Source organism: Homalodisca vitripennis, chromosome 2 (assembly GCF_021130785.1).
Source record: "Homalodisca vitripennis isolate AUS2020 chromosome 2, UT_GWSS_2.1, whole genome shotgun sequence".
Classification (NCBI taxonomy): Eukaryota; Metazoa; Arthropoda; class Insecta; order Hemiptera; family Cicadellidae; genus Homalodisca; species Homalodisca vitripennis.
The window spans coordinates 112439972-112460739 of NC_060208.1; the positions used below are offsets into that span (position 1 = coordinate 112439972).

General features: G+C 33.3%; 1 protein-coding gene across 1 annotated transcript; it reads right to left on the reverse strand.

Moving 5' to 3' along the window:
* LOC124355771 (DNA replication licensing factor MCM6-like) lies at positions 1 to 20262 on the reverse strand. Its single transcript, XM_046806925.1, is given in 13 exon segments — positions 1 to 78; positions 80 to 160; positions 740 to 876; positions 1859 to 1990; positions 9965 to 10103; positions 11372 to 11521; positions 13811 to 13948; positions 14708 to 14875; positions 16060 to 16293; positions 16885 to 17009; positions 17449 to 17569; positions 17571 to 17624; positions 20059 to 20262. Coding segments are annotated over 13 exon segments (1707 nt in total). The 3' UTR covers positions 1 to 54.
* Between the last annotated feature and the right edge of the window lie 506 nt (positions 20263 to 20768).

The window sequence follows — 20768 nt, forward strand, 5'->3', positions numbered from 1 at the left end:
TTTATAAAAACATAATGTATATTTACAGTTTGTGAAAAATCACCAATTGAAACACTAGATATCTACAACGTAATTTGGGGTGAACAACCAGGAGCGGGTCCTCCTCTTCTGTCTCATCACTTTTGGCTTTTGACGACGTCAATGGAATGATGACTTGATCCTGCAAACATTGTTTTAGTTTACACTTCACACAGAAAAAATGTTATAAAAATTAAGGAAATTTTACTTCAAAATAGCAAATATAATGGCCTCAACATTGACTGCGGCAGACAGCGCACAATTGACACTAGTTTCTCTCTCAATATAGAGTGAAGGTAATAATTTGATTTGGATAAAATATAATAATTGAACTCTTGGTCTTAAAAAAGGTCAATTATTTGTTGGGTTAAATTTTTTGGGCGTTGTAAGTATTATGTTTGAACTAAAAACATGAGATGTTACAAATGGTCACTGTTAACCTTCTCGACCTTGGGCAACGATTTACCAGTACAGTAAATGCAGTGCTTCTGCCGTATTAGATTATCGCCTGCGACTCGAGGGTAAATACTCTGTATTTTAATCAGTCAGGTATTGTCACTTGACATTCTGAACTGCAAGCAACGATTTTACATAACAGTAAATACAGTGCTGCATCCATACTACATCATGAGGGGTTTGAGTTGAACAATGATCAGTGAGCATATTACAAGATTAGTGGCTATAACAATATATAGTCATCAACTAAATATCAAAAACTTACATGGAATATGAGTCTGTCAATAATTTTTTCAATCAAGGCTTTCTTTTCAACCAGTTCCTCTTCAGTGTCAATCTGATCTGAGATTTTCTCTAGATACCAGTTGACAACATCACTTCTCCTGATACCTTCTGAATCAGCTGCAACAATTTAAGACATTGCATTAGTTAAATCAGTAAACTGATTTCATTGAAAACACTACGGTGGAAACAATTGTTACTTAGGTTATGATTTTATAACGTACCACACTTAATCCTTGGTACCGATTTACTATGCATTGTGAACCACAATTTAAGTGAAAATTTTGATTTATTACCTAATTTAAACGGTTTATAAATGGAAGATGGAGTTCAAGTTCTTTTAAACACATAGCATAAATCTAACTAGACCCTATCAGAAGAATTACCTCCAGGAACATTCTACATCTCAGATGTAAACATATGTTACAAAGCAATTGTACGCTGACATTAATACATTTTGTTAGGTAACATGAGATATTATTCATCTTAGTATAAACTAAAACATAACTATCCTTATTATTATAGAACCCATTTAAAAGTTCAATAAAGAGACACAGATAAGTACGGAAACTGTTTGAGAGGTGTACTGACAATTTCAGAGCCTTTTACACTGCTATTGAAGTAGTTTGAGAAAACAAATTTAAGAATGTCTGAAGAAGTTTGATTCAGTAATACATTATATTTTAACAATACAAGAAATAGGTGAACGTAAAAAGACATTGCTCGGTTTTTTGTAGTATGACAAATATGGGGAGAGAGATGCTTCCACTTATGTACTAATTTATACTTATTTAGCACAATAGGTTTACAGTTTTTGGAAATGGACTTGATGGTTGTAGGAAATCCTGTAATGTTAAATGATAACTAAAAGAATCCATTAAAATATATAGTACAATATATAAAAGCCCTAGTATAACAAGTCATCATAAAAATCAAATTAACAAACAGAAATAGACTATACTTTTTAAGAAAACTGCTTGTTAAGATTTCTTTGTAAATAAAAAAAACTCAAGTAATGTACAAAAAAAAGCAATGTATATTGCTGCTTAAGATCTGTGAATTTTTAAGCTCTCTGAAAATCCTAATAACAAAGTCAACTCACATTTATCCTCTTCATTTCGAACATAGGTGACCAACATGTTGGCAATAGACTTGTATTCGTCAAATGACAACTTCAGTTTCTTCTTCTGTTGAGATGCATCAGTTGCAACAGGTTCACTGGCATCTGCCATTTCTGACACAAAAAGCATGCATTAGTTCCTTTCAATACAAACTAGTTCTAAGATATGATCAAGTATATTCCCATTTCTAACATATAATGACCTTGTTTATTCGGATCTCATTTATCTGAATCGGATTATCTGGATTGATTTTACAGAATAGAGGAACATACATTTTTTCAAGAATAAAGCGTTTATTGAATTTTTAGTGTAAATTTTTCTATGAACACATTTGGGATTCAGAATAATGCATAAAAACATACAGTAATAACAAACTGGCAATGTTGTAGTACGCCTATAAGATGTTGATAACTGTACATGATTGGCTTCAGACCAACAAAGAAGTTGGATCCAAGATGGCGGGAAGAAGCAAGTCACTCAAATGTGCTCTTGCAATAAAATAATTTCACAAAAAGGCCTTAAAATGTGAAGGAAAATGTGCACATAGTTTCCATGTTCATTGTTTTAAGTGATGGAAATAATAATTAAAATGGACAAAAATAATAAGTAGTGCCCACTGGACACTTTCCCCCCCGACTGGAGTATGTGCTCCCGACAAGATAGGTCTGTGGAGTAACGAAAATGTTAAATCCTATTAATCCTATTGAGGATCAAATTCAAAATTGCAAAGGTGATTGTACTGATCATACAAAAATTTTGGTAGACCAAATTTACGAAATTAGTGTTAATTATATTGAAATTCGTAAACAGCTTACTCAAGTTCAAAATGAAAATGCCACGTTTTAAAGCAGCCTTGCTTAAACCAAGCAGAACTATTTGATGAGATGCTTGCAACAAGTGGAAATAGGAAAACCTTTTCTGAGGCACTAAAGAGTAATGATGTAAATAGTAAGCATGAAATAGCAAATAGAGCTGATTGCATATCTCCTGTACATAACCTCAATGTTAGTGATAGGTTAACTAATGCCCCTTTAGGCATTAGTCCACATTCTACGACCATTAAACCTCCTATTAACGTTGGAACCAGTGTGTGCCAAACCACAAGCTGTAGAAAACATTCAGAATTTCACACAGTTGAAAAAAGATTCTACAACATCACCAAAGCAATCGGGCAGGTCTAGGCCTAGTACTGATCATTCAAACAGTAGCCATTCTAACCATGATAACATAACCCTAAAAGTAAAACATGGTCCTAGTGATAACCTATTGGTTACTAAAAACAGCATTAGTCCCAGAAAAAATACTAAAAATCTTAATAAAGGAAGATGTATTCTAGGAACGGCTACCAAAGGGAATGACCTTAAAGTTGTGGAAAAATACTGGTACCTCTTTCTCTCAAGACTTTCAAAACCGATGTAAACAGTGACGCAGTAAAAAATTATCTTAATGAATGGCCTTAAAGGTAACTATAAAGTCAGCCAGATGAGGAATAAATTTCTGGTTACCGATCTTTTAAGGTTGGTGTACCAGGTAATCTATGGACCAAATTTTTATTCCCGAATTCTGGCAAACCGGAGCCTATGTCAGTTACTTTAACTTTAACTTTAAAAGAATAAGTACAAATGGGGACCAAGATTCTTTTTTGGGGAATGTACAAAACTCAAAAACAAAAAGTTAAGGCTTCTGTAGACATTGGTGAGTACCTAAAAATTCTCTGGTACACCTAAATGAACACAAATCAAATGATGAAGACATTTTAAATAGCCCTACATTACCAACAAAAACAAATAATGCCCTGTCTAACTTAACGCTACTGTACTGGAACGCGCAGGGTGTAACAAACAAGCTGGACTATCTGAATCATTTAGCATCACTGCACAGTGCTGATGTTATCTGTGTTTTCTGAACACTGGGTTCTTAACTCTGACATTGATTTTTTGACACTGCAAGATTATAAAACTGCAAGCTACTTTGTTAGATCAAATGCGATTCATGGTGGTACAGTGATCTTTGTGAAGGAGAATGTGCGTTTCCAAGTATATAATAAGTTATCACTTGGTAGTTGAAGAGCAAATTTTTGAACTTACAGCAATACAGTTAATTGATTTTAATACCATCATCGTTTGCTTTTATAGACCACCTACAGGTAAGACCAGCACTTTGTTTGACAAGCTGCATGCAGTTTTTCTCGTGTGTGCATGGTGAGAACTTTGACTTTATATGCGCAGGAGATTTGAATATCGATCTGTTAGCCGATAATAATGATACCTTAGAGCTGTATAACTTAACTAAAACCTTTTGGTTTACACATAACGATTAAGGATGTTACCAGGCCAAATCTATCTTCAAATGCGGCAAGTAGGGGGGCTCCTGTTTGGACAATATTGTTACATCCTTACATCCTGATAGATGGACTGCTTCCGTTTTGCACACAGGTGTGTCTGATCACAACGCCATCATTTTCAGTACACCAATGAATGTGACTTCAGACAATCTTAAGTTAAAGAAGAAACTTGTTAGGCCTATCAATCCTCAGAACTCTAAGCTATTTCTAACTTACCTTAATAGTATAAATTGGTTAGCTATATATAATTAGTAAGGATGACTTAAACAATAAGTTCAATAAGTTCTTTGATTTGTTGTTATAGGCGGTAAACAGCGCAATGCCTATGAAAACTGTTGGGATAACCAACAGAAATAGTACATCTAACAACAAATGGTACAATGAGGACTTAAGAATATTAAAGGTCCAACTTGACAATGCTTACCTATTTTATTCTGCAACACTAACTGTAAACAGGTCTAAAGAAAATTATATTGCTCTTAAGAGAACGTACAAGGCAGAAATTTATAAAAAGCCAAACTTAATCATAATAACAACATAATTGACAGTTCAAACAATAAATCAAAAGCTGCATGGTCTGTCATAAATCAGCTTAGAAATGTTAACAGTAAGCCTCCCATATTTAAACGCTAATTTAACGCCTGATGCTTTTAACAATTTTTTTCTTACCAGTGTAAGAACAAATTTGTAATAGCATTACCAACTGATGTAAATAAGCCTAATCATAGTGTTTTTCTTGACAATAGTGAGAACTGTGCAACAGGAAACAATTCAGTAGGGTTATTCACTCTTAGAAGTTTTTTTTTTTTTTACAGTAGAAGAAGTCTACCTAGCCATAAACCAACTGAATAATAGCACTTGTCTTGATATATATGGCACCAATGCAGCAATACTGAAGTTATCAGCTAGGTCTATTTGTGAAGTACTAACATATCTTTTCAACTTGTGTATTAAGCAGGGTATTTATCCTGACAAAACTAAAAGTAAGTAAGGTCATTCCAATACACAAAAGAGGGCCTAGGGATGATTGTGCAACTATAGGCCAATATCCATTGTTCCGACGCTGTCAAAGGTCTTGGAACGTCTCATTCATGAACAACTTTCCTCCTTCTTGGAATCAAATAAGTTATTGTCCAAGAATCAGTACGGCTTTAGACCTAACCATAGCACTGTTGAAGCTACTCAGGATTTGATCTTGAATTGTTTTGAAGGACTGTAGAACAACCTGAACGTTCTTTTCAGATCATTTGATATGTCCAAGGCCTTTGACACAGTGTCGCATCATATTTTACTGGATAAGATGTATTTTTATTCTATTGACAAACAGTGTAGTGCAGTTCTTAAGATCTTATTTGAACAATCGATGGCAATCCGTGTATTCCTAAATGGCTCTTACTCAAAACAGTTAAGTGTAAAACAAGGTGTCCCACAAGGGTCCATTTTGGGACCCTTGCTTTTCATACTCTATGTTAATGACCTGCCGTACAACCTAAAAATGCTCATTCAGTAAAATCATTTCTATTTGCTGACGATTTGGCCAGAGTGTGTGTCCAGGGTAACAGTGCAGAAAATGTGGGTTACATACTCGACGCCAAAACTAAAACCATTCATGACTGTGTAATGCAAATAAGTTAAGCCTTAATGACGGGAAAACTCAGGACCTTGCTTTCAGCCTTAGCAATCGGGGGGAAGTAACCCACTCAAAAATTCTTGGGGTTCACAGTCCAGAGCTCAATCTTAAATGGCATCAGCAAATTGACAGTCTTGCGAACAAAATTTCAAAAGGCATTTTCATGATCAGAGCACTTAAAGGCAGTGTCTCTGTTGGTGTTTGCTCTGTGTTTACTATGGCCACATACATAGCTACCTCTCTTATGGAACTTCAATCTGGGCAAACCATGGATATGTACAGAAGCTTTTTGTGCTGCAAAAAAAAGCAATCCGTCCTGATTTGTGATGCCACACTGGCAGGCACACTGTAAAGAGCTCTTCATTAGGTTTAGGTGTCTTTTCATTGCCTTCTATGTATATATTTAGCACACTCTTGTTTGTTAAGAGGAACTTGGCACTCTTTTGCCTGCAATGTCTGAGGTCCATAACTATGCAACTAGAAACAAAAATAAACTTATAAGTGAACGATGCAGATACTCTGCAACTCAGAAGAGTTTTCTATACCAAGGCATAAAAATGTTTAATGTTTTGCCAGGAAGGTATTAAAGAGCTGCCACTCACTAGATTTAGACAAAAAACTAAAGAACTTTCTAGTTGCAACCTGCTTATACGATGTAACAGAATTTTACGAAGTTGCTAAACAAAAAAAACTCTTTAAGTTAGGTTAAGTAACCTTTTAAGTTGACTTTGTTTATACATGTGAACATGTTTACAACAAATAAATATTTGATTTGATTTGTATCAGCAGCTTGTTCATCAATGGTAACAGAGAAGAGTGAACACAAACCTGATAATAACATGCCATGGTGCAGATAGACTGCAACAGTTTTGACACATTATCAGTGGAAATAATGGCTGTGAAACGTTTGTGTAGTCCTATTGTAGGACTCACTGAGTGTTTATAAAACAGTAAATAATAACATGCCACGGTGCAGATAGACTGCAGCAGTTTGACACATTATCAGTGGAAATAATGGCTGTGAAACGTTTGTGTAGTCCTATTGTAGGACTCACTGAGTGTTTATAAAACAGTAAATAATAACATGCCACGGTGCAGATAGACTGCAGCAGTTTGACACATTATCAGTGGAAATAATGGCTGTGAAACGTTTGTGTAGTCCTATTGTAGGACTCACTGAGTGTTTATAAAACAGTAAATAATAACATGCCACGGTGCAGATAGACTGCAGCAGTTTGACACATTATCAGTGGAAATAATGGCTGTGAAACGTTTGTGTAGTCCTATTGTAGGACTCACTGAGTGTTTATAAAACAGTAAATAATAACATGCCACGGTGCAGATAGACTGCAGCAGTTTGACACATTATCAGTGGAAATAATGGCTGTGAAACGTTTGTGTAGTCCTATTGTAGGACTCACTGAGTGTTTATAAAAACAGTAAATAATAACATGCCACGGTGCAGATAGACTGCAGCAGTTTGACACATTATCAGTGGAAATAATGGCTGTGAAACGTTTGTGTAGTCCTATTGTAGGACTCACTGAGTGTTTATAAAACAGTAAATAATAACATGCCACGGTGCAGATAGACTGCAGCAGTTTGACACATTATCAGTGGAAATAATGGCTGTGAAACGTTTGTGTAGTCCTATTGTAGGACTCACTGAGTGTTTATAAAACAGTAAATAATAACCTTGCTTACTTTTGCTGTTATATTTGTAAAAATTAAGTTCCTCATTATTTGTTTTTTACTGTATTCCCTGGTCAGAATTAATCCGGATAAAAGAGGTTGTAATATAATTTTTATTTACAACAATTAAGTTGTAATTTTATAACAACTGTAAAATCAGATATTTTATAAATGTAACTAATAAATTGGTGAGTTCGAGCCATGCATCAGTCAATATTGAGTATATGGGATTTCAAAATTTGATATATCAATAAAATACTGTAGTTTCAAAAGGTTTCTCATAAATGTAGTCATAACTAATAAAATCTAATAATAAATATAATAACTCTGAAAAATAACTTTTATAAATATTTATAATGTTCTTGACATTTTTTTCAACCATCCAGTATCAATAATAACATAAGAATATTTAATAATGTAAAGAAAATTAGTTTTTGTTGGACATATTACAAATAATAGTTAACCGACCGCATAAGCAAATATATAAAACAAGATAAATAACCTAATGTATCTTATCCAAATTAAGACAGTAAAATAGAATGTGTTTTCCACTAAACAATGGCAACTATCCAAATTAAAAGTCATTTACTGTATAGGAGTAAACCAGAGTTGTTGAAAATTTAGTTTGCATGGGACATCTGTATATATGAAAGTTTCATGGTAAGGGTTGAAACCGAATCCCGAATCAAACAAATCTTCAAAGATTTGGATTTGAGAATCAAACGTTGGATTTCCATATTCGAATCTACTGAGGTCCACAGCGTCATTAACAATCAGCTGATAGGCAGTACACAAATTACCAATAGCCAAAACTTGTTTTCGCTGTACTTTGATTTTTAAAAACCATAAATATATTACAACTAATTATCATACTTTTATAAATAATATTTTGCTTGTAGCTGGCATTTTCTATTGTTGTGTTTTGAGCAGCACAGAGTGCTGTGTTTATTCACAGACTATAGCTGATTGGCATTATACAAATTACCAATCACGAATGCGTAATTTTGTTGAACGTAGTATTTGAAAACTTGTATATAGGTAACCTAATTAACAAATTATAGTACTTTTGTAAATAATTTTTTGATTGCAGTTAGCATTTTCTATATTTATTTTTGTGCACTGCCTTGAGTCTGCTGCGTGTATGTGTGTAAACCATATTACAGAGCAAATCTAAACTGTATTGTTTGGGTGCAAAATGGCACGGCCTTCATACCCCAATACATGAGCCAAGTCAGTGTGTCCCCGAAGCACAATCATAACCACCTTCTCTCATTATCTAGTGCTGTACTTTAGTGCGCGCGCACTTGGAAACTGTTTGATCCACTTCTTGTCTTCTAACAATTTCCGATCAGGCTGAATTGAACTGACTGGCTTCTTTTCTATCATCCACTTATTTTTGTTTCAGTCTACGCTCAACTTTTGGGAAAACTTTCTCCCAAAAATTTGACTTCTACTATTCTTTTATATAACTGATATCTTCTCTGCTTTCCAATCCAAAGTGATACAGCATATGCGAGGGCTGCGTGGTCAAGAGAGAGGTTGATTTCTAAATATGCGAGCTCTGAATATCTGGCAACTTCCAGTTTAAATAGCCTTCCCCACGCAACGGGCCATTACCTGGAGTGACTTTTAGTTCTCCGCTACTTGCCTTGCGGGTACAATGAGTACACATTACGAAAACCCAAAACTGAAACCAGAGAACTCTAGAAGCTCTTAAATTGTGGATGAAAGTGCATGAAAAATAGAGACTAGTAATGGGTGTACCTGACCCTTGTTATCCTGAATAATCACAACCAAACAATGAGACAGAAACACTTCCCAATAGTTTCCTAGCTCCTCTGACTCAGTATGAGTCGATACTTCTGAAGAGGATGCCATACTGAAAGATGACCACCAAAGGGTAAGGACAAGCTGGAAGGCTAGCCCCATAAGTCCCTAAACTATGTGGCACTGACAATGGCATGGTTTCGGAGATTTGGGAATTTAAAAAAAAAAAAAAAAAAAAAAAAAAAAAAAAAAAAAAAAAAAAAAAAAAAAACCAGAGAATTGGCCTTAAAACCAATCCCGATAGAGCAACACCAATGTTAAAAAACAAAGAGAGGGCTTGTCAAAAATATCTCACTTTGATGGCTTGGCTCCGGAAGCTCACATGAGGAAAAAACAAGGAATGAAGAAGGACAAAAAAGGACACGAAAGGAGCAATCTGTACTTTTCCATAAACCATCCTACAAGCAGGGTATAACGGTGGGAATACTTCATTCCAATTTTCTGGAAACCCTACTTACTTCTGAACAAATGGAGTCAATACAGAAGTTTATCCTAGTCATTTATTTTTGGTGAAGGATAAAATATATGTTATAGGCAGAAAAATATTATATGGAAGAAACGTCATAATGCAGTTTAAATGTGGCATATTTCTACCTTGATCTTGAGGTTGTGCTGCCAGACCTGCATCCTCTGCCTCCGTCTCCTCCTCATCCAGATATACATCGGGTTGTTCTACTCGTATAATGGATCTATTGAGAAGCTTGTATGCCTCAGTCACATGTCTTGCCAGCACCTGTAGTATGTGAACAGATGTTAGCTTCTTTAACTTTCCAAAACGTTCTCAAACCCTCAAAAATGTTTGTATATATTACTCTTAAGATAAAAAATATTCAGATTCAGATTGAAATTTTAGCATAGAATACAGAATATGAGTTACGTTATAAAGTCACTTTTAATATGGGTGAACCCATTTCAACAGTCATACTCTGCAGTAGATGAGGTCTATCACCCCACCCTTGGACATCCATGGGATTACCCAGATGTAAGCAACACATGGTTTTTAAGTGCCCAATGTGGGATTAACTGGAAGTTATAAACTAGCCAGAAGTGAACACACTGAAACCAAATTTCACTTATAACTTCAGTCTTTCACAAAACAATTTCATAATAATCTTATGATGCAAACAACTGGGATAGAGAAATGGGAACACACACAGGACTTCTACCACGAACCAGCATTTCTTTCTCAACTCCAAAATCAACTTTAATTACACATCAGTATCAGTTGAAACAGTAGCAACAATGATAAAATTGAATAACATGTCCTCAAATCAACACTGAGATGGAATTCCTTATGATATCAGACACATGGGTGATAAGTTACAAACCACATTATCGAGCACTTCCTCCAAAACAGTATGTTTTTTACACATGTGTGATTTTCTTTCAGTTTATTTCCATTAAGTATTTTTGAGATCTTAAATTTGTTGTATTTTTTTTTAAATAATATAACCAGCTGATTGCATTCATTATTAGTTATTTAATTTGTTCAACAAAACCTATGAAGTAAAGATTTAGTTTTAAATTTATAAATATATACTTTATCTTTTATTATTTCTAAAACATACTTATTTCCCTTCAAATCTGTTATGTTTGTATTCAGTTCTCATAAAGACCAATTAAGATACTCATATTTTTATAACATTAACTAATTTTCCATTCTCAGCCTTTTTTGGTTACATATAAATGAAATGGAATTGAAAATATATTGCATAGCCTAAAAATAATGTTTGGTTCCTAAATGCAATAAACCGATTTTATTCTTACAATAATGATTGCAAAAATGTATATATTACAACATAAAAACTGAGATGGAACTAGCAAAAATCACCGTTGACTGATAAAGATAACTATAACTGATTGCTTTTTAGACCAAAATATAGTGGGAAAATATCTGTAGTATAATATATACAATTGTCAGTATTTGAATGAATTTTGTTGATTTTCTCTCTCATCGCAATCTGTTAAATTTTAAAGTAAACTGATATCAAGCATCCAGACCTCGTCCAAACACTCCATCTTGGCCATGGCCTCAGACAGACGGATCAGGCTCTCCAACTGGCGCACTGTGATGCGCCATGTGTTCTTGCTGCTGGCCGTAGCATCGCGCTGGCGTAACTGCGTGTACACCTCCACCAGCAAAAGTTGATGCTTCCTGCACATATTATTTTGTGGTAACTCACTACACAAAAAGCAATTAACGGTACCAGATAATTGGCTCTAACTTTCTCATTTTATAAAATACTAGCAGTTGCCCACGGCTTACACATAATACGCTCGTAGGCTCTGCACTTGTGTGAGCACTTCTGGTTCGACGGAAATATATTTTGGATGCCGATAATGAGTTTGCCTTGTTGCCACGATAAAGAAAATATGCCAAAAAGTGTATATTTATGGACATTGTAAATTTATTCGGTCTTAGTATTTTTTGCATCATAGTTGATTTTGCCTTGTTTCCCTGATCAAAGCATTATGTCAAAAAGTGAATGTTTATGGCCATTAAATAAATGGCTGATGTACAATTACAATCTTAGTATTTTTTCATGACGTAGTTCATTTTGCCTTCTTTTCCTGATCAAGGATATATAGAAAGAGACAGATACATGTCTAAGAAACCTACTTCTGTCAAAAGTAAGGTGGGTTTTATAACAGTCTTTAAATTTAGAGTACATGTAAGATACTAACTTTGCCTTTCATATCTGCATTACAGTACTGACCAAGCACTGCATACTTAACATTTTCTTAAATGTACAGTTGAAAGAATATTTTACAGAAATTTTCAATTTTCTTATCTGGATAATTTCTTTCTCTGTGCTTATCAGTGGATGCATAAAATATTGAAATAATAAGTCTTGTTACTATCAAGCTTACCCTATACTTTCAAAAGCAGAAAAGTAAAAAAAAATTAAAATAGTGTTTAAATTCATGAACTATTAATTTGGCAATTAACATTGTAATGTCGAGCCGAATAATTCTGTAGTGGCAGTCGACATTATAATGTCGATCCGACACACACCTATATTGACAGTTCATATAGTACATAAGTCAAAACTACCACTACTATTTATATACCATTTCAAACAGAAAGAGTCACTGATTTCAATGATGACATGTTTTGTTGTTTTGGTAACAGTAATGTCCCAGTAACATTGTAAAACTCACTTTCTGCTCAGAAAGATGTCTTTATCAGCCATTTTGACTCAAATGACTGTTTTGATTTAGTCACAAAAGATATTTATTTTGCGAGATAGTGCTTTTGTTAGTAATTTCATGGTTTTACGTGAGATATGTTGTAGTGCAGTGAAAGTGCTTAGGAGCTACAATATCAGTGATATATCATAGGTATGGTTTATTATGTTGGTTTAGGCTCTCATTTCAATGTCCTAACATTTTGCTAATAGGTCATCTGAGATTACAGAACTTGTTGATCAGTCAGATTCAGACAACCTAGGCCTTGACAGTAACACCTAGGTTTTCTTTTAAGCTTTCTGGAACATTAAACTAAGCCAATATTTCAGTAAAGTTAAAAATTAGTATTTATTTATTTTAAAATTAACCCCTTCAATCCCAGAAATTTTTTTCAAAAGTATCTCCCAAAAATCCCAACACTAATTTGCAATTTTTAGAGTTTGGTTAAAATATTTGTTTCTTTCTAATTTTCCAAAAAAATTTAATATTTTTTGTTTTATTATTTGGTATGAAATGTACTCTACTACAATAAATGTAAAAATTATGTATACATTTAATACATCTTTTATAATAATAAAAATTGCATACTAAAAAAATGTATTATTTTAAAAATTCTGATTTGACTTTTTAAAAGGTGTAGAAAAAAGATTGATATAACTAATCTGATAAATGTGCATACAAGTACGTTTAATAGTAAACAACTTCACCAATTTTCGTCAGTTTATTACAAAAAAAATGAAAATACCTAACTTTTTCAAGTCACAGCATTTAAAAAAAATATATATTTTTTTCCTCCAAAGTATTCAAAAGACATCAAATTATGAAAAAAAATACACTAGTGTAGACAAATTAAAACATGGCACAAAATTACTTATAAGTAAATGTGTCAGAAAGAAAACACTCTGAGAAAATTATAAACATACCAAGAAAAAAAAAATATTTACAAGTCTGCTCATCACTGTCTATCTGTGAGTGAATCAGTACTGTATGTGTATGTGAGTATATGTATATATATGAAAAGAGGTAATACAAATGTACTCACTTCGAGAAAAACATTGCTACACAAACAGGTCGATGAAATTGAAGAATAGGTGGCACACCAAAAAATATAGCTCTTTTACTTTAATAATAAATATTAATACTGTTAGAGTTAACAGCAGGAGCAATCATGAGCCATAGAAATTTTTAGTCATTTCTATAAAAATCAAGTTAAAACATCCACACTTTTCACATTAAATTTTGTGAACTGACCTGGCTTATAATTGGTTTGAACTGACGAGCAAAAGCAATATATCGTAGAACCTCCTCTTGAGTATAAACTCTTTCTGCAGATTCATCCACATTATTGTGTAGTGAGACAATCTTGCGAGCGATTGCATAGTCCAGGACCTGTGAAAAACCGTTATTTGGAAATAAGTACACTTCATCGGCAATTTTTGACAAATACATTTTTATTTTCTTCATTAAGTTTCAAACTTACTTATAGCTTTATAACCCTTAATATATAATAGTTTTTTACCCTTTAACTGCCACGCCTGTGTTAACACGTGCCAAACCTCACATATCTTGCTAGGCAGAGCTATAAAAATTGGCAGACTTCTCTAGTGTGCATTAAAAATTATTTTTTTTGGGATTCAATATTTATTGAAATTTAATTCGGCTATTGCCATTCAGACAAATTTATCTAATATAAATAAAAGTCGTTTGACAGGTATTTGGTCTTCTGATCATATGTTAGTTTGGTTATTTAAACGCATATGTGACAGATATAGCCAAATACAAAATAATTGAATCGTAAAAAGTAAGGGCTCTGTGGTGCAATGGTAGCGCATTCACCCAGCAAGTGAGAGATCCGGGTTTGAGTCCCGGCGGAGGAAGTATTTTTTGTGATTCCTGTAAACAGGACACATACAACTAGCTGGACAGCTAGAAAAAAAACATTGCCAATTATATAAATACCTGATCAGTTAAGTAGTCTATCTTTGTTGTAAAATCAATTATAACTGACTTTGAATAAAAAGACTGCAATAGTGTATATAGTAAATTGATCAAGTTAATGTGTAACACATTTAAGAGAATATCTAGCAATTTATTATTGACATTTTTCAAGGATTATCACCCACTCTGTAAGATATATCATTTACTTGCCTCATTACATTCATCGATAAGTACGAAGAACAGATCAAACCGTGACATGATGGGGGCAGACAGTTGAATATTCTGTTGGAGGGATTTTGAACGATCGTAGCGTCCTCCGATGGGATTAGCAGCAGCCAGTATTGATGTCCTGGCATTCAGTGTGGCTCTCACTCCAGCCTGTTGAACAGATCAGATAGAAATATAATACGGGTAAACAGTTGGATAGTCTTTTGAGAGGACTTGTCCAAATCGATTTTCTGGTATTGAATAAGGCCTTGAATCCGATCAGAATACACCCAAATATTATACTAGATTGTTTGTTGTTGTCATACAAATACAGTTTATTTAGTGCATATGTGTATGGACAAGAAATGTTAATTATTTTCCTTCTAACTTACTAAAGTACAAAATATAATGTAACAATAAATAACTTAAACTTCACAGTTCCATTAATGTAGTCATTTGTAGCCTAATGGTGCAATTCAGAATTTTCTAATCTTAAATTTTGAATTCTAATAGATTTTTTTAGTCTAAGTTTGATTTAATGTTTTTACAATACATGAAGTTTTACTACTGTCCTTAATGTGTTGGGCAAATTATATTTTTATTAGTTTTTTAGCACATTGTATGTGCTATTGAATACATTTTATTATACATCTTAATCAACAAAACATTACATATTACTTTTTTACATAGCAATGCCAAACAGAATCTTTGGCTACATAAAAAATCTTGTCATAAAAAAGCTAATTTAAAGACTAAAAAATAATTTGTATATGTCATAAACATATTTATTCAATAGAGTTGTTATTGTAATACTCTTCACAAACTTTCAGAACTCAATTTGAATAAAAGTTCACAATTTGTTTTATTAAGGCGTTCATATTATAAAAAATGTATTAATACAAGAACTACTTTTACAATATCACATGTGTTTGTTAATAGTTATATGCTATAGCATGATAGTTTACGAGAATCATAGTTGGATGAAAATGGCCAATTTCAATCACAAGAAGTTATTTTTAGTTTTTCTTCAAAAAGAAGATAATTCTTAACTAAGTTTTAAAATGTTGAAGAAAATATTCATAAATATAATTTGTATACATTTGTTCTTATCACTTTTTAACAATATGTGGTCACTTTTTCTTTTAGTTGAAAAAAGTACCATACTTGTGTACATATACAGCAGACTAGATACGCAGTCTATATCCATATAACAAAAATAGATTATTATGTATTTACAATGCTTTATCAATATTACAAAGAAAAACTTAGGCTTTCAACACCACATTTTTTTTATAAATGTTTGAATCAGAACTTATCCATTATATTTTTGCTATTACCCAATGAATAAAGCCTACCTTTGCAATGGAGATTGTCTGTTGCTCCATGGCTTCATGAATGGCCACTTGATCCCTGGGATCCATCTTGTCAAACTCGTCAATGCAACAGACTCCATTATCGGCCAACATGAGAGCTCCAGCTTCTATCACAAAGTCAAATGACTCTTCATCTTTGACAACGGCAGCTGTAAGACCCGCCGCACTCGATGCTTTGCCTGACGTATAAACAGCGCGCGGGCTCATGTCAGCCACCTGCACAGAGGCATGATCATCAAACAATACCAACAGACACCAACATCCGCTAACGCGTAAGGTCCAGCTTTTATTACTAAATCAAATAAATCAATGGCTTTGAGAAAAGCAAGTGTCACAACTGTCACATTCAATGCTTTGCCTGATGTGTAGACAGGTGCAAAGACGTTCCCACTAAATTTAATGAATCTATTATTTTGCAACATGTTGGAAGCACACATGTGTCTAGATAAAGTTCTATTGTATATTGCATTAGTTTTCAGAATGTTGTGAACTTGCATACAAACATTTTATCATGTATGCACATGTATGAATGTCACAACAGCAGGTATTTATATAAAAAAGCAAGTAAGCTGACATCAAACTACAAACTATGATTAACTTTTGCTTTAGTCAATATGTACAATTCATTCGCTCAACATTAAGAACTGAAAAACAATACCAAATAGTTATAGTTTATAAACTAAAAACACCAATACTATGACTATAGGACATACAGTCACAGCTAGCTATTATTTAATAAAAATAGAACCAATAAAGTGTTTAGAATAGTTACAAGTAAAGCAACTTTAATTTATTGTTAAAATATACCTGTTTGAGGAATTGTGACTTGGCTGTGCTCGGATCTCCCACAATACAACAGTTGAGGTCCCCTCTGAGTGTTGTTCCTTCTGTTGTTGTCTTTGGCACTCCTCCAAACATCATTAGAAGTATTCCTAAAACGTATTGAATGTAATTTTAGACTTCTTGAGGAACTAGCTTAATTTTAAAAGTGGCAATAAAAATAACTGGAGCTCAAGATGAGTATGGACTATGGACAAATTATATGGACTATGGAGTAGTGGAAAGGGAAGAGGAGATTGCTGCACAGAAATGTGTTCCAACCGGTTTTTAAGGCAGGTGTTTTCATAAATCCCTAAAAATCTGTATAATATCAACATAATTTTTGAAATTTTAGAAGAAAATATTTAAAAAAAATAATGTTAAGTAAATTATGATTAAATAAATATTACACAGCAAAATAGTAATTTCAATGCAACACGTGCACATGAACACACATTATATAAAAAATGCTTAAGCTGCCAGCCAACTGCAGCCAATAGAAAAATAAAGCTAACAGTACCCCCTTCTTTCCCCAGGCAATTAATAATCCACCTTTTTTGATCTGGTCGTTGCCGTGGATAGAGGGGAAGAGGCTGTTTGTTAGGTTAGAGTACAGCTTCTTGTCCCGGTTCATGTCGTATATCTTGGCCCACTCTGCCTCTGTCATGTTTTTTACGCATCACTTCAGGTGTTATCTCTTCACTCAGGAAATCTCCACCACCTCCAAACTAGAACACAAATTCTTAAGGCTGAAGAAACACAATATTAATTCAGGAATGATCAGGTAGTCTACTTTATCACAACAACAAAAATGTTTCAGTTTGAAATCAATCTACATTACTTAGGTTAAATGAAGCTACCTGAATACTCCCACAGTTTCTCAACCAACCTCAAATAATCTTTAGCAGGTTCAGCATGTACATGTTACAGTACTCATTGATACTTTTCCACCAAATAGGAGTTTTTCAAGAACAGAGTTTTATAGTCTAAAATCCGATTCAAAATTTTAAAATGATTGATTGTCATTTCTAAAATGTTAAAAACCTAATAGCCTTTTTTATAGCCAACTGAAATTTGATTTACTTAAAATCATTATCAAACTGAATTTCTGTCATTGTTAAACCTTTTGAGACCGACTAATTGCACAAAAAAGTAAGGAATATTACTCTTCTTACAAGAGATTCGGAAAGGTTTAAAGAAAAGGTTAAATGTTGGGAATTAACCCTGGAACTGGCCATCAATGACCCCAAAATGGTAAGCACTTTTTGCGGTTTTTTAAAGTGATTTTTTTATTTATATATTTTTTAATCACTGCTCATCTATTTTTCAAGATATAGACATCTTAAAAAATAACAGTATTGTTAGAAATAAATATAGTTTACAACAAAAGAATTAAATACTGAATCATTTGAATTTATCTTTTAAAAATAAATCTATTAACATACATAAATTAGTAAGGGAAAAACTTGTCCCCAATGTATAGCACCCTTACAGGCAATGTGATATTTATTTGAATGAGTCTAAAATATACAAAAGTGTTGTTGTTTTATATATATATATATATATATATATATATATATATATATATATATTTTATTTATTTATAATTTTATGGCCTACATTGGACCACTTTAGTCACTTTATATTTTTCTAGTCTTTCTTCTTTTATCCACCCAATATTTCTTCATCCTTTCCGAGCGTAATTTCCTTTCCTCCTCCGGAACCACTCTTCCTATTCGTTGTTTGTTTCTTTTCAGCTGTAGTGTAGAGTATTTGTCATTCAATATCTTCAATGTGTTTGTCTTGTGTTTTAAATCCTCTACTGTAATTTGTAACTCTCTCATATCTTCTTTTAATTCTGTGATCCATTTAATGTCACTTTTACTATACCACAGTTTTTCTACTATTTTCCTGCTAATTCTATTTTCAGGTGTTCTTAACAAATGCCCCAGGAATGATATTCGTTTCTTTTTAATTATACTTGTAATGGGTTCTATATTTTTTGTAGACTGTTTCATTGGAAGCTAGTCTCCAAACTCCGTCTACTTGATAGTTTTTGTTTAAGCAAGTTCTGACTATTCTTCTCTCCATCTTAAGAACCTTATCTATTGCAATAGTATTTGTTGTTTTAAATATTGTTTCACTTGCGTATGTAATTTGTGGCAGAGCAACTGTTTTGTAGTGTCTTAATTTTGTATTTATTGAAAGACATTTTTTATTATACGTATTCTTAGTAGTATGTTTAATCTTAGTTAGTTTGTCTATTTTACTTTGCCAAGATGGTTTTTCATTCAGGTTATAAGTGATTACTTCTCCTAAGTATTTAAATTTCTGCACAATTTTTATATTGTGGTTGTCCAACCTTATTTTATTTGCAAGTGGAGGCTGCGTTAATAAAACTTCTGTTTTTTCAAACGATATCTTTAAACCAATTTTCTGAGCTATATCTTGTAAAGATTTAATTTGCTGTTTTGTTTCCTGAATGTCATTGGCCAAAAGAGCTAAGTCATCAGCAAACCCCAGACAGTTCAGATTAATGTTGTCCCTTTGATATCCAATCTTTATGTTTTTTTGGTTATTTCTTTCCCATTCCCTCATGACGTACTCTAATGCACAGTTAAAAAGAAGCGGTGATAATCCATCACCTTGTCTTAAGCCAGTCTTTATCTGAAATGGTTCTGAAAGTTCTCCTCTAAACTTTATTTTAGACTTTGTATTAGTTAATGTTAGTTCTATTAATTTAATTAATTTGGGGTGAAGTCCAAAATGTCTCAGTATTTTTAATAGTGATATTCTATGAATGGAATCATAGGCTTTCTTGAAATCAACAAATGTTATCGAGAGTTGTTTATTTTGTTTTCTATAATATGCCATAATTAACTTTAGTGTAATTATTTGCTCTGTACAACTTCTCCAAGGCCTGAATCCTCCTTGGTATTCTTCAAGTTCTTGATCTAGTTGGTCCTTAATCCTGTTGTAGAGAATCTTTGAAAAAATCTTATAAGTACAATCGAGGAGTGATATACCTCTATAGTTATCCGGATTACATCTGTCACCTTTCTTGTGCAAAGGGTGAATTATAGCTATAGTCCATTGATCGGGAAATTTCTCAGTAATCCAAATTTTCTGTAGTATCATATGAAGAGAGGTATGACTAGATACTCCAGCATACTTCCACACCTCTGCAAACATTTGGTCTTCACCACCTGCTTTGTAGTTCTTCAATTCTTTAAGTACAGTTTCCACTTCTTTTACTGTAGGGGGGTTAATATTTACAGGTTTGGTTTTTATTGGAGTATTAGTGTTGATTTCCAAAATTTCCTCCGGTTCCTTACAATTCAGGAGTTCCTTAAATGCTTCTGCCATTATTTCAGCATTCTCCTTATTGTGACGTTCCAAGCATGAACTGTGGGATCTGCATCTTAGGGGACATCAATGTCAATAGTCTTGTGCAAACAAAAGAAAGCTCTGCTGTTGGTGAGTTACTTGCCTCATTCAATATTTCAAGAGTTTCTTTGCCTCCAACAAGAGTAACTCCAACATCTGCTACCTCAATCGATATGGTATGCACAGACCTCGATGAAGACAAAATTGATGTAAAAGTATTACAAACATATCTTTCAGACCATACTGGCCAAATCTGTGATTTAGACATATCGTGTGAAACAAGAAAACCTCAGATGGCACTGACAAGACATTTTGGACAAGAACACCTGTTGAACCTTAAAAGACTCCTTGATTTACAATCCTGGGAAAAAGTTTATTCAGCACCTGACCCAGAGGAAGCCTACTCTACTTTTATTGGCATTTTCACAACTGCACTTGATGTCGCCTGTCCACTGAAGAAAACCCGAAACAAGAAAAGGAAACAC